The 16,603-nt window shown below is 24.6% G+C and overlaps 1 protein-coding gene across 1 annotated transcript in view; it reads left to right on the forward strand.

The window, feature by feature from the left end:
* The first annotated feature begins 1,591 nt into the window (after window positions 1-1,591).
* LOC135926139 (uncharacterized) overlaps window positions 1,592-16,603 on the forward strand; it is a 56,333-nt gene continuing 41,321 nt past the window's right edge. Inside the window, exons 1-2 of the mRNA XM_065461857.1 lie at window positions 1,592-1,700; window positions 10,689-10,774. Of these exons, the coding sequence (XP_065317929.1) occupies window positions 1,622-1,700; window positions 10,689-10,774 (165 nt within the window). The 5' untranslated portion in view covers window positions 1,592-1,621. The remainder of the gene's footprint in view (window positions 1,701-10,688; window positions 10,775-16,603) is intronic.

Here is a 16,603-nt window from a genome sequence, read left to right on the forward strand (position 1 = left end):
AATATAATTATTTTTTTTAAATTTTATTTTTTGTAAAAGTGAAAATTTTGTTCAACAAGCCCCAATAGCGGGGTAAAGGCAAACCACTTCAAGGGGCTTCCTAAACCATTGATTTTTTTAGGCCATAATAAATTGAAATGCATTTTTATTTATTAATAATAATATGTATACAATAATTTTATTGTTTTATTGTTCAAAATATCATAATACTTATTGAAGATAATTATATATAAAAATTGAAACTTAACTGGCTAATTTAATAAACATTTTGGACATAAAAAATATGAATTTTAAGGAGAGATTAAGATTTCTTAGCATAAATCCTAAATACCAATCATAAACAGCCATGAAATTGCCTTTTCAAGATTTTGAAATTTTTTTCATTATTAATTGCTATAATTGACGTGTATGGTTTAGCAAACCCCGCTAGCTCTAAATTGACAAATCATGATTGAAATAATATCTAGATTTGATAGATACTCATAAAACTTACCCAAATTATAGAAGAATGTTTAAACTTTGTAATAAAATTTAATTTATATATAAATGATCATATATTTTAATAAAAATTAAAATTCTGTCATGTAAAAATCTTTTGAAAATTTCATCAAAAAAAATAAAATTTTTAGTAATTAATTATTTTAAAATATATTTTGTCAATAGATGTATACTAATAACTATATTAGGAGAAAATTTTAACCTTCTGGTGTATTTAATTTTAAAATGAGATTAAGTGGTTTGCCAAGCCCCGGGGTTTACCTAACCTAAGTCTCATCTACTTATTAGTTTCCAAGGATTAGGTTGATAAAGATCGAATCGGATTTTCAAATCAAAAAGAAATATTCCATAAGTCATGGCATAATTTTTAACTTATATATATTTTTTAATTTTTTAAAAGATAATTTTAACAAATAAATATTATCTTATTTTTTTATAATTATTTTCGATTTTTTTTATCCCCCTTTAATTTTTTATTATTATTCTTTTTTAAAACATTTCATTTTATTTTATTTTGTATCATACATCAACATCAACATCAACATCACAAATAAAAATATTAAATTAACCATTTATAAAAAATAAAACATAAAAAAATTTATAATAATATTTAATTTTTTTTAAAAAATTATAAAGAAAATATTCAAAATTTTCATTCATTATTTTAGAAAAAATTGCCTGCTTATTTTACATGATAAATTATTTTTCGTAACTTAAATTTAACGAATCATAAATAAATAATGTTATTGGTAGACAACTTAAAATCCACAATTTGAAATTTTTTTTCAAATAATCAGGCATATTAATGAATTAAATTCTATTCATATAATATTGTGCTATACCGATTTATATAAATTCAAGTCTTCTATAGGTATCAATGATTAAAAATGGCAATAACTGTAATCTATCATCCTCAATCATCAAATTAATGGGATTGTAATATTATATTCTCAGGAAATTCTTAATACACCATGATGAAAAATAAAAACAATATAACAAGGAATTCATTTTTATATGTATAAAATTCCGAATAAAAAAATAAAAAGTATCATATTTCTGTTTTCACTGAAAAATGAAAACGCTATTCTTTGATAAAGATTATTAGCAAAAAAATCAAATCAAAATGTGGAAAAAGATTTTATTTTTTCACATTCATTGGTATTATTCGATATTAACTAAGTCCCATTTACATGCTGATAAAGGTAAATCTAAATTGGTTATGTCTTCTTTATTTTAATATATACATAATTAATTTTATTCGATGGCGTCCATATGACACCAAATTTTCACTTAAGGGTCACTAGAAGTGGGGGGATTTTTTTTAAAAAAGTATATTTTTTAGAGAATTAGGAGAAAACTATTTTACTTATTCTATTAAGTCTAATTATAGTATTAGTATCAATTTTTAGTACAAGGAATTAAGAATATTCAGCTTTCATATATTTTATATGAAAAATGATAATAAATTTAATAGAGATAAGTGAAAAAAAAATCAGTATAGGCCGTCAAAAATTTATATGGTGACTGACATCATCCATAACATAAGTAGAGGAAACTTTTTACTCATTGGCTAATAATATGTGAAATTACAAATCGAAAAATTTATAAGCTAGAGCCTTTTCCTCTCATGATATATGAATTATTGTAAATATTGCAATTTTTTTAAATTGTACTCTATACTAGAGATTAGTGTTGTTAAACGGTCGTTTTGAGCCGATTTTAAAACGGCTAACTCAATATTTTATCCAGAAAATATTACGTAAGCCTGAATATTTTGCTTAAAGAAGGAACAAAGGTCTTTACATATATAATCGAAATCTTGAGGCTTAGGCAATATTTTTCTGGCTAAAATATTGAGTTAGCCGTTTAAAAATCGGCTCAAAACGAGCCGTTTAACAACACTACTAGAGATAATGTGATTTATGCTTTGCATATATAAAAATTTTATTTTAAACTAAATTTCAGACTAAAAAGTAAAATGCCCCAATCACGAATGCTTCAGTTTCTCCGTTTTTTATTAAATCCCAGAATTTTTTTTTTCAAGGTAGTTTTATTGGAAAAACTTTAATATTCTGATTGAGAAACGATTATATAGCAATTTCTAGTATATATATATATAAATTTAAATAACTTGAAAAAATATTATTTTTCTACAAATTTAAAAATGTTAATTAAAATTAACCCATTTTATTTGCAATTTGCTATTGATTTTAGATGTTTTTATTAATAGATTTTAATTAGTTGAGATGCTGATTATGTATATATAGAGCGATCACCTTTGAAATTTTTATTACCATAATAGAATTATAATACAAAGAATGATTTTAAGAATATAGATATTCGGTCAAGTAAAAAGGGAATGTATGCAGAATGAATGACTTTATCACATATGGGAGAATCAATAATTTAAAAAATTTTTCGTAAACATAAACATTGTTTGTAGATTTTGCAAAAAAATGGAAAATAATAATTACTCAATGTAAATAATCGAAAATTAAATTAAAAGTATAATTATATTGACTTTAACGGCCTCACCCTCCAACCCAAATAGTTTATTAAATTTTAAAAAAAATTATAAGTTGCAATTAAAAATGTTCGAAAAAGTATTAGTAATTAAAAATATTAATGATATATAAAATATTTTATCGTAATTCAAAAAAAAAGAGGAAGATTCAATTTGATATATTTAGTATAATTAAAATCCTCTTTTTTACAATATAAAAAAAAATCAAATGATCATATATAAATAAGTAAACTATATTTTATATATATAAACAGGAAACCCTTGGCCATTTAGTTTTTACCTTTACATTATGTTTATGTTTGATCTTGATTACAAAAATAAAGTGTCCTTCAAATATAATATGAAATGAAAATAAAATAAAATAAAATACATGTTTTATATGCCATAAAATTACTTGTGTGAATATGTAATAATGTTAGAAATTTTAAAATTATAACTTAGATACATTGTATAAATAAACTTATTATTTGATCCCAAAATCCAAACCGACTATTTATAAGCGGGTTAAATATTGTTCATTTTATATCTTAATATCAGCAAAGTTAAGGTGATATGACACCTAATTGGCAGACCACTCAATGCTGCCATTGACTCTTAGGAAAAATAGTTGGGTAATGCTTGAAATCGGCTAATTCGACTAAATCAACAGGCGTGCCGAAAATTTTTTTTCTAAGCTAAGCGCGAGTTAATTTAATTCTGCTCTACTTTTTCCCTTTTTTTTAGCTGGTGGGGCAATTACCCAGAAGGAAACAATTAACTTTAGAGATTTTTAGAGAAGTTTTAACCAGAAAACTTTATTTTTATTATAATTAATTTTTACAAAATATTCTTTTTAAATATAGACTCGTTCTCAGGGTTTCGAACCGTTGAGTATAGCTGTTTGGTTCTTTCGGTTTTTAGTTTAAAATTTTATAAGGGTCTTCCATTTATCGGTTCGGTTTAGAATTTACAACGGTTATTTTCGGTTCGATCTTTTTTATAAATTTGATTTTTAAAAAATTAATCATAAACCATATATATATTAATCTTAAAGAAAAAATTTTTAATTTATATTTTTATAATTCCTCATTTAATCTAACCATTAAGATTATTTCATATCTAAATAACTAGTAATTTGCCTAATCTCTATAACTGGTAGTAAAAACAATAAACTTAATATTGATTAATAGGCGATTTAATTGTTTAAAAAAATTTTTATTTGAAAAGAAATCATGAATTTAAATCACCAGCCCCCCCCCCCCAATGAAAATTAAAGTTTCAAATTTAGGATAATAATTTAAAGTTAGTTATCTTTTAAAATCGCTATGGCCCGGGTTAAACCGATTCAAACTATTTATAACAGCTCGCTCATTTAAAATTTTCTTTATAATTCGATTACTGCTCAGAAAATTGTAAGTTCGTTCGAGTTCTACGGTTTAGTTTGAAGCCCAACTCGTTCTTTTTATTTTGCCCAAAAAATATTATAATTACTTCGCCTCTTGTTTAAAATAATTCTACCCCCCCCCCCCCCCACCGGACAATTTTTAACCCATTCGCCCACACCTGATAATGAAGTTACCAACAAAATATTCTTTTTTTTGAACATGTTCTTACAACCTTTTTAAATTATGTATTCAAAATTTTGTGGTCTAAAAAAATCCAGTCTGTCTTAATATTTATTCATAGATTATATTTATATTTCAATGTATAAATATTATTCGGAAAGGAAATCAATATTATTTTTATTATTATAATATCATAAAAATACTAATTTTGAAGGCTTAATTCGTATAGTAATCAACACGACTCTCTTTCTAATATAAAATTTATGTAAAAAATAAAGTTTAAACCAAAATAATATAATATATATACTCTTTGAAAGCAAATCCAAAATTATTAATCCCTCTCACCGGTCAAAGCATTATATAGTTCTGCCTGTAAAAACTAACCATAAATAATTCCCCCGTATCTTCAACTCGACCAAAATTTCTCCTATTTCTAAGCATTATTTTTCCAATAGTTCAGTAGCGTCACTAAAAGAGATCGCGCAAAAGCTCTAGCTTCATGCCCTCTGAAATTAAATTTTTTTTAGAAAATACCTTAAAAAGTAATTTTAAAAATATAAAAATATCTAAAAAAATCCGTTTTTTTACAAAGCTAAGCCTCATAATATTGTAAAAAAGTGGCACTAATGTCCTTACTATGTTTTCCACAAATTAATTCAATATTATCAACTTTACAAATACCTTAAATTTTAAGGATATCCTTATTTTCAGGTAAAGAAATGGGAATAATGGTTTACCCATTGGGCTCAAATTAAATTAATGCCCATGCGGCATTATTTTACTTCTCTCTTAACCACTTCAATGGGCCTATTCTATTTTATAAACCTTTACCAATTTAAGAACAATTAAAAATCAAAGCACCTTTAATCAATATACAAAATTTTAAACGCTATTATATTTATAATATATTTTATGTTTATTTAATTCATCTACTAGAGATTTCCATGTTAAGCAAAGCTATTAAAATAATAATTATTTTAATATGCCAAAAAAAATTTGTATTAAATTAAACTTCGTATGCAATTTTGTTACCTTTTTTAACCCTAATAAGCAAAATCAATTCTCATCAACAACTTATCTTGCCCTACTAAATAAAATTCTCAATTAAATTTGTGTAGACAGAAAAACCTCACTATAGATAAAATCGGTGGAAATTTTTTTGTTTGCTCTAACGAATATTCACTATAAGGTTTGTCTTAAAACAGGATTTTTTAGAAAATGTCACACGACAAAAAAATTAAATTAGGAAATAAAAATGGAGAAAAAATAGACCTGAGATATGATTTTGTCATTGATATAAAGAGGTGCACTCTTTAGTCTACATATATAGTCAGTATTCTTCCAGTAGCATCACTAAAGGAAGGTAGGTGTACAGGGTTGGAGACTCCTGTAAAATTAGAAGAATCCCCTGATAATTTAAAATTTATATAAAAAAATCAAGTTCATTTTAAAAATGTTAGCTAAAAAAGGGCCATTGTGAAAATCCCTGATATTATAAAGTCTAGCGTGACGCCACTGTCCTTATCCATCTTATAATTGATCATTTTATATTTTAATCATTGACTTGGGAGTCTAAATAACTGCTTCTATTAATAAAGCGCCTCTACCAAAATTCATTTAAACTCACTGGGGGCAAAAAATATAATATATTTTAATTTTTTAAATGCTCATTCAACTTATGGGCATAATAATAATATACTCCTTCATTTATCATCTTCAAGAAAAAACCAAAAATAATTTAATAGAATTATTCGAAAATATTTTTTTAAATAAAGGAAATAACTAACCATTATCGATTTGCTGAGAAAAAATAAATCAAGATGGGGAGGAAAATTTATTTTATAAATGATACATTAACTCGTTTGACAATGAACCAATGTGGAAAGAGATAAGGGCTGAACTCCCCTTTCATCAATATAATAATAATATATTATGAATATATATTTCATTTCAATAATATTAATATAAAAAAGATTATCGCAAAACTTATGTGTGGTATTTATTTTAATATTCTTTTTTTTCCATTTTCCATATCGTTTTAAATTTATCTATTTATCAAAATCAAACGAGAACATAATTTCTTGATATTTATTTAACCAAGTAATCCTCCATTTTTAGTAGATAAATTGAGCCTCTCGGATGTAAGATTATTGATATAAATTTTGTCAAATAAAGATGCTTGTGGTTTCGGGCGAAATGAGCAGAATGTGCTTATATGTATTATAAAAAATTTCCATAATATTGCATATTTAATATGGGATTGAACTAAATCGAACAGGTATTAACCGTTATTATTTATAAAACCTTAATTAAACCTTAAATGTAAAAAATTTGTCACCCGAACCTAAACCGAATCTCTAAAAAGATCTGTGAACTGAATCCTTTTATATCATAACCGTTTTAAAGCTATTTACTTTATTCTCTTATAGACATAATTTGACAGAAATATTTTAATTGTATACAACTCAATACATTTTAAGGGATAAAAATGTGCTTCACTTTATATAATTCAAATAAGTTATCATGTGTTAAGGTTTAAACTGAATAAAAGTTGTAACCAAAAAGATATTATTATTTTTACCTAAACCTAAAGCGATATTTGCTAGGGTTCAGATCTGGATTTTAGATTTGTAAAAATATAATGGAATAAATAGAGAGTTACCAACCAATCAAATAATATTTAACTAAATAAATTAACGGGTGGGTGAATTTATTAAAAAATTATAAGTAGGTTGGCGTGAGGGGTGGCTTTTTAATAGATGGGTGGCTTTCGGGTTAAAAATCTACTTATTGCAGAACTCTATTCTACTTTTCCCATCCTTTGTTATCAGCCCATGCAAACGTCCTAAAAAATATTTTAAACCACCCAATTTGAGGAGAATATATTGCTTATATAAATTCATGACAAATGTTGGAATAATATAGTAAACATGCTATATGAACCAATCATATTAAAATATCATTGGCTAGTTAACACTATAAAGTTCACTACTTGTAAATAATTTGTTTTAGAATTTTATGGGGTCATTTGAATTCCCCCCCCCCCCTTCCCCTTAGTAATCCAAAATATTTAATTAACGATATTTTTTAGTTTAAAAAATTTCATTAAATTATACTGTTAAAATAAAATATGGGATTATTTTATATTCAAAAAGTTTATTCTTTTTTTACGCGAAATTTAATTTTATATAAACCCTATTATATCTTATTATTTCAATTATATTTTCATGTTACAAAAATCAAAAATTAAAATCGTTATAAAACCATCCCTCTTCCTCATAAATAATTTATATAAACTTGTAGCATGGTTTTTTTTGTACAAAATTATTATAAAAATCAATGTTTTTTAAAGCTTTTTTTTAATTGTAATTTATCAAATAAATTCCTAATCTTTATATTCAAAATGCCATTTGTTTAATTTTACCTTTAAGTCCTCATTTTAACAAGATCTTAATAATTAGAAATAGTTTATGCAACACACACTTGATTTATTTTCTAAATTATAAAATCGAAATAAAAAAATTAGGTCTCCTGAAATTCCGTTGCAAAAGGTGATGGGTATAATAGTCCACTTATTTTTCCGGCTAAGTTTTGTTTTATAAAAAATTAAGTTTTTTATTAAATGATTTTAATTTTTTTTTTACCACCAAACATTAAATATTGACCATAAAATGTTATCTTTTATTTTCCACTAATTAAAAAAAGGAATAAAATTTTTTTATATACAGTAAGAACGGTGAAGATTAAAAATTAGCGATAAGAAAAATAACAATAAATAAAGGTATTTAATATTGTTTGTGTAATTGTAATAATATTTGAAACCTTTTTTAAAAAAATATTTAAAGCCTTCAATTTGATGTCCAACCATTGGCGATCTATATATATTTTTTTTCTTAACCTTTTTATAAAATTAAAATTTTGACATTTTAAAAAATTCTTATTTTCAATCAGAGAAAAGCTCCTTTTTTTGTTTGGAAGGATAATTGTCAGGCTCCCTGTCCTGTGTCCTCTTTTATGTCTCAAATTGAACAATGATTTTATTTTTTTGTTTCATTTCATCTATTGATATGTCATTTATTTGTAGATATAAATTTTTTGTAATTATCCATCTCATACGGTCATCATCTATACAAAGAGAGGGGGGAATATGTATATTATATATTGTATATATATCAATATCAGTGTTTTTAAATAGAATTTTCCCATTTATACAAAAATGTACAATGATGAGTAATATATTTTTTAGATTTATCTATATAATTAATTATCTTTTCTCTTAGATTTTGGTTTATTTTTGAAAATTATATGTATTGTTTTTTTGCTTAAGTTATAACATATTCTAGATGTGTTGTAATATGTAATATCAAAAAAAAATTTATGTCTATGAAAGTATATTCAAGATAGATATTAATAGTAAATTTAAACACAAATTATAAACATCAAAGTCAAACAATCAATTTTCTTTATGTTTCTATAATATATACCTACGTTGGATTTTTGTTCTCCAAAGATATTAATATAAATAATTTTGTGGGCATCTGTAATCCTATTTTTTTAACTTTTTTTAATTCATCGGCATAATGTTGAATACTTACTTACAAATTCAACTCTTATGCAATCAATACACATATCTTTTATTTGAAAGAATATAATATAAAATCATGTCTAACATAATCCCATCATAACCTCAATAAAAATATGGTAAAGATTTATTAAGATTTTTTATGTAATATAATATATTAACAAGTTCATTGCATCATTAATCCAATATGGTTTGGGGATTACATGAGTAATAAAGGTAAAGAAAATTTGTTTTGCTTTACGTAGGAAAGTTTTCTTACTAAAGCGGTAATAAAATTTATATACTCATTTAATAGATATATCAATTTCTATTTTACTATCGTATCGACGAAATACCTTCAAAAAAGGATAATAGTAATTATTTGAAGCATCGATTATACTTGATTATTCTTCTTATAACCGAACCTTTGTTATCAAATTATTAAAATGACTGAACCAAACTTTTATAATTGAAAATTGAGGCTCTTTACTTTTTGGGGTGCTCAGTTTGCTATGTCTCCCACAAAAGGGAGCCTAGCACAATTTTTTTTTAAAAAAAGATACATACCAAATTGATCACACTTCCCTAATATCTATCTCAATTTTAAAATTTCCATAAATCTACCATTATAACCCACTTTTTTTATTCAAAAATAAATTTTTTTAAATATAAATAAATAATTAAAAATTTATAAACAGAAAAGTCTAATTTGTGTTAGATTATTCTCCTCTTCGGTTTATCAAAGGAAGGTCATTATTTTGAGATCAATAAGTTCTCCTTTTCTAGGTTTTTCAATGAATTAGTCATCGAATTCAAATAAAAATTAAACACTTCAACGCAATCAATAAATATGGATATAAAAAATTTAACAGATTTTTATAAAATATTTATATTTACCTTTTTATCAGTATATTTATTTTAAAGTTCTATTAGCCTAGCATCATAAACAAGCTAAATTTAAGGGTGTATTATTACAATCCTCAGTAGCAGATACAAAATCATTTTTTAGTTTATAATATTTTTAGATAATTCTTGCAGCAATTAACAAGCCAAAATAATTTATAAAATTATAGATAAAATATGTATGTAAATAATAATTTAGACTATAATTCAAATTTTCTTGCCTGACAACCCCTCATAATCATCTTATTTCCCTTTTAAACCAAAATTTTGTGAAAATTTTTAAAACTGACCCGTGACTTTAGAGTGTTTAATACCCCATCTGTACTTTTACTATATATTTTATAGGTTTATTCACATTCATATATTTAGTGTTGTTAGGCTCGATATTTAAAAACGGCTAATAATTTCATAAATATTACGCAAATGGAGATTTTGGTCATAGATGGAAGAAAGGTTTGGATAGTAACGAAATCCTAAGCTGCATAACATTTTTTAGCTAAAATATTGGCCGTTGTTAAAAATTCAGCTGTTTAACAACATTACATATATTGCACGATCAGGGCGTTTCTAGGGAGTGGGTAAAATGGTGCTCAACATATCTTAATTTAATTTAAGCAATGATAAAAAATATTTATTTTTTTTTTCATATATTTTTTAGTTACCCTTTTGGACACGACAAAAGAATCTAACCTTAACTGGGTCCATTACAGACCGAATTCAGATCCATCAGAAACTAACAGAGGAGTAAGTGTTTTTTTATAAAAACTTTTATACCAAATTATAATTATTAATTTTTATTTATTCTCTCTTGAAAGAATATTTTTTGTTACCTTATTTTCTTTTTGAAATTAATTTATATCCTTTTTTATTCACTTTAATAAATAAATTGCGTTATAATTTATAACTGATTTTTTCAAAAAAAACAATATAAAATCGATCACTTTCAAAAAGAAAAAAAATTATAGATTTAGATCAAGTGGATAATGTTTGCACAAAACCTATGTGTATAATATTATATATAAAATTGTAAAAAATTTAAAGGATTGCGTGAATTTTATATATTATATCTTGAAATTTTCGCAAAACTCTTCTATTAAAAAAATATTAATTGAATGCCTAATTTTTGTCATTTTAAGGGAAAAAAAACTTATTTTTTTCATATATAAAATAATATAGATAAAAATAAAATGATTGAGGTGAAGTGGGGATTTTTGTTAGTAAAAGAAACAACGAAAATGCGACGTTTTTCCTATAAAATGTTGTGAAACTTAATTATTGGACGATCGACGAATAATAAAAAAAATATAAAACCCAAATTTAACTTATTAATACAAGTAATCTATATATGATAGTTTATCTCTTTTATGACATTCATTTCTTCAAAATATTTTTTAAGGAAATAATAAATTTTATTAGGAGATGGAGGGCCACTCACTATCTTAATTTTTAAATAAAAGTCCTTGGAATTTAGTCTTTCTCGCATTTTAATATAGTGATTTTACCTGTAAATGGTGACCATACTTTCTCTCAGTTCTCTATACGAATTACTTTTATTCAATATGACTAAACTACAAACTTTCATCAATCTGGAACATTATGTGAAAAATAAATTTAATCAACACAATACAGAGTATACAGACGATAAATAACATAATATAAGCGAAATCTTGATAATGATAACTTAATTTCTCATTTTTCATAATCAAGATTTTCTTATCCCTAACCCAAGATGTACAAACTAAACTCATATCAGATCTTTTATAAATTTGATTTATAATGTACGATTATAACAATATTATAAAATTTTTAAAATTCTCATTTTTTTCCCCTTTTAACGCCTTTTAATAATGATTTATATAATTTGATTAAGATTTATTTTTTATTAATTATTGTTCACTATAAAAAATTTAATTAAAAAGTAGATTTCTTAATCCATTTTAATTAAAATAAAAATAAGTTAGTATTATTTATGGCCGGTGAAGTTGTTAAATGTTAATAATTGTAATATGCCATTTATAAAAGGAAACAAAATAAGAACAACTTGTATCCTTCCTAAGGTTTTCCACTTTCATGGAATGGATTCTTAAATCAGTTAACAAAAGTTTTCTTCGGTAGTATATAACCACTTTATCTCGTTTTATGCTTAGTTTTATAACTCCATTGAATATTTTCCTTATCATAACATTCCATGTATCTAGTGACCTCTTTATTTAACATTGTTTAGATTTCGAAAGTGTTTCCTTTTCTTTATAAAACTCAATTATGTTTGCCAAACACTTACGTAATGAAAACTATCATTTAAAATAAATTTGTCTTTATTATAAAAGGGATATTAATATTTACCTAACATTTCTTATAACGTAATATTCCGTGTGAAATATTTTTTTTAAAAGAAACCACAATTTTATTTAAAATCATGTTTTTCTTTACGTTATTATTTTCTGATGTAATAAATTTAAATGAAGATGTTTTTTTGTTATTCGTATTTCATATAATATTATAAAAGTAACCATTTGAAAAAATATTTTTATTATCTTTAAAGTAAACAAAAAATGATTTATTCTAGTAAATTATGTCTAATTTAGGAATGATCGAAAATCTTTTATTTAGATGGTTTCGGTGGCTATAAAATGTTGTTCATTGAGTCAATGTTATCTATGCCCTCCCCTAAGCATATAGAGCAAAACACACTGCTAAAATAGTATCAGCAATATTTGTTAAATTCGTTCACCCCCTCTTTTTAATTACATATTAAAAAATAGTATTAAAAAATTACATAGTATACAATTTAAAATAAAATATAACTAACATTCTGACTAGAAAAATTAAAAAATATATAATTTTTCAATTTAAATATTTTATATAAATATACTGTTTTATCTAACATGTTGCAAACAAATTGATACATTTAGAATGATATATAAATATTTTTAAAAAGAAAATGAAGGGAGAGCTAAGTGAAATTACAATTGAAAGAAAAAATATATAATGGTTTTTAATTTGACAAATAGCAACCCCCCCCCCCTTCTCCAGTTATAAGAGCTAGGTTCACTATGGTTTCTTTTCTAATATCTGCTCTTTACTATATATTAAGAAACCAATTTTTTTTTTGTAGAATGATAAGGTGCCCGGGATACTTTTTGTTATGATAGAACTTTGAGTTTGGGATTTTCTAACTTGGACTTAATTTAAAATCCATATTTTTTTTTCTTTTCAGCTTTAACCTTTTCGAGTTGTAAACTCCTTCAATATCTCTTTCCATTTTATATTATATTTTCTGATATTGGCTTTAAGTTTGTTTGTCCATTGGAGTTTTGGCCTTCCTTTCTTTCGTTTACCCATCACTCTAGACTCTTAACCTCGTTTCCTATATAGTTTTTAGTCCTTTTCATCTTATGTCCATACCACCTAAATCTGTTCACCGTGATCTTTGTTTTTATGGATACTACCTTTAAACTTCCTAGTATATTTGTATTTCATTTCTTATCCTTTTTTGATATTGAATACATAATACACCATTGTATTTTTTTTATGGTTTCTTATACAATGCATTATTAGGAACGATTTTGAACCCAAAATATATTAGCAAATGGCATCGCTATCTCCCTTCCTATTTGAATTTATAATAGAAAAAGGGTTTTTTGCCATTGTGAAATTTTTGATAGGGTTAAGGTAGTTGATATTATTCTTTGATCGCAATCACAGTGGCCAAATAACCCCGACTAACCAATTATATGCTAGATTTTTAAATTATTACTACTTTCGAAACTTTTTCATTCCTCTAAATAATTTAAATCGATATATTTTTGGATAATTAATATGAAATATGCGGTTTGGAATAATAAAAAAACTAAATTTTTATTCTTTATTTTTAAAAATTCTAAACGCATAATTTTATGAATTATATTAATCTATTAAAAAATGGAATAAATAATTTCGTTAGGAGTTAGGAATAAACGTTCTTCAAACATTAAAAGAAATAATTATTTTTTAAACATCACATTCGTTTCGGGATAAGTTCTAAATCGCGAGAACTAAAATCGCTCAAAACTGGAAATATTTTTTATATTTTCTCGTAAATCTCGAAAAAATATTGACAGAAATAAAATTCTCGCATTTTAGTGATATAAAAAAACTTAATTGAAATGCTTCCCTGGCATCTCTATCAATATTGTTTTACAAATTTTCGAGGATAAATAAGTAATATTCTTACTTTTTAGAAATTTTCAAAAATGGAACCTTTATTTTATTTAAGATTACATTCGTAATCACCCAAAATGTCCATTTTAGGAATCAGTGCAAGTGTTGTTAAAAGATTACAACGAACATTTTTTTTAAAGAGATTAAAAATGAAAGTCAAATGTTTGTCCTGTCTTGAATTTTAGGTCCCCACCGAGAACCCGGAGAATAATTTTTTTAAGAATAGTTAAGCAGCGATTATATTTATTTTAATGGGCTTATAAAATATTGTGGAGGCGGTCGCCATATTACTTATCCTATTTCTATTAATATCATTCTCATTTCTTCCATTTAAAAATCATGGTATTAATTATAAAAATGTATGAGTAAATGATTCTTATTTTGCAAAAGATTTTAGGCACATTATTTTTTTTTGTTACCCATTTTTCCATTCTTTTTTTTTTGAAGAATTCGATTCAAGGACGGAATGAGAATCGTCCCATGCTCACGTTAACATTTTAAATCCTTACACAAGCCCATAATGGCTATAAATAGCAACGTTGCTGAAAGAGTCCACATCAGACTACATTTTCTACCCAACTATTTAGTTTTGTTAAATTGACATCTCAACAGGTTTATTTCCAAAACGAATGAAAAGATTCATAATCTAGAAAAAAGCATTGTTGTAATATGAAATATGATGAATCGAATAAAATTGGAAATCTTTTATTTATAAGATAAATCTATTTATGATCAAGAAGATGATGTATAACGTTTATTTTTAATATATTGTTGGCGCCTTTGATCCTTTTTGCTGGTGTTAAAATAACTTTTTTTTGTTTATTATAAAATACAATGTTTGGTTCGGTAATAATATTTTATTAAATCGATTTTATACCAAAATATCTTGTGAATAAATCACAAAGCTCTCAATTTATTTCTCTTGGTTTTTCCCTTATTTTGATTTTCCTTAGTAGTTGCCTTTTCAATTTCTTTATCGAATTGGGAATATAATATTTAGTTTCGATTTTTTAAAATATTTCTAATCTGTCTCAATGATCAGATTTACACCTAGTCGGAAAATTTATATTTAAAATATCAGTTAGGGTTTCGTAAATAAATGTCTGATTTCTTGTAAAATTTCAATAATTTTAAGTATCAAGAAGAGCTTCAAATCATAATCCTCGATGATATTGTGATTTCAACAATTAATTTATATTGGTTGTGGATAGCAAAATTCGTACAAAATATTTTCCGCCCGGAGTGTATAAATTTTAGGCAGAGACTCGGAAATCTCTGATATTTGATAAAATTTTAATAAGCTAGCTATGGCATCAAAATTTATATATATATTTTTTTGAATTTCAAGCTTGACTAATACTAATTGAAAATAAATTATTAGATTTAAATAAGACAGATATTAAAAGTGTTATGGACGGAAATTTGTGCAAAAGTATTTAACGGGCCGGGGCAGAGTTTTACTTATTAATAGGCTAGTCCTGACCGAGCAACATATGTAAAATGTCTATCCTGAGAATTACAGACAATTTCGCGTTATATAAAAAATCTATGAATTGAAAACTAATATAATAAATAGAAATCTAAGCAATACTAAATTGTCGGAAATTCAGAAGATAGGTAAATTTGCTAAAACCATAGGACCTTAACTTTGGAGAGCATTTGGGTGTCAGGTCTCCGCAAATTTTTTGATCTCCTAGCGAAATATTGCAATTCACATTTACATAAATTAACCTCAATATTTACATAATTTATTATTAATATTACTTATTAGTCATTTACCAATTGCTAATATTTTGCTGAATATCTATTATATATTACCTAATTCATATTGTAATCTATTTTATATAAAAATTACCAAAAATGATAGAAATATGCAATTTCTGTTCGAAATACTTTAAAAAGGTGGACAAAAAAAGAAAGTACCCACCCCCTCATTCCAAAAAAATATATAGGTACGCTAAATCTCTATAAAACATAAAATGAATGATGATAAATTGATAGCCATTTAGTGCATAAGATTCCTTATGATATTTTATTTTCACAATTTTTAAAAATTAAAATAATCTATAATCTATGAACCTAAATATATTTTCAAAAATTCCCCATCGCAAATCCATTAATCACTGGGAATATTTTTAAGAAATTTTTAAAAATCAAAATCGTTGAGAATCTTGAAAATAAAAGAAAATTTTTAATTAATTTTTATGGCTTATTTTATTGTTTGTTTAAAATAAAATTTTTAAAACTGAAATTGCTTAAGTAAGCATGAACCAAAAGTATATAATGGGGGGGGGGGTGTTAATTTCTCAAAAACTGTAATTTTATTTCCTGACAAGATAATTCTCTAAATGAACGGCGTGCTTACATTTATCG

This window comes from Gordionus sp. m RMFG-2023, chromosome 3, assembly GCF_954871325.1.
Source record: "Gordionus sp. m RMFG-2023 chromosome 3, tfGorSpeb1-WG-v2, whole genome shotgun sequence".
Classification (NCBI taxonomy): domain Eukaryota; kingdom Metazoa; phylum Nematomorpha; class Gordioida; order Chordodea; family Parachordodidae; genus Gordionus; species Gordionus sp. m RMFG-2023.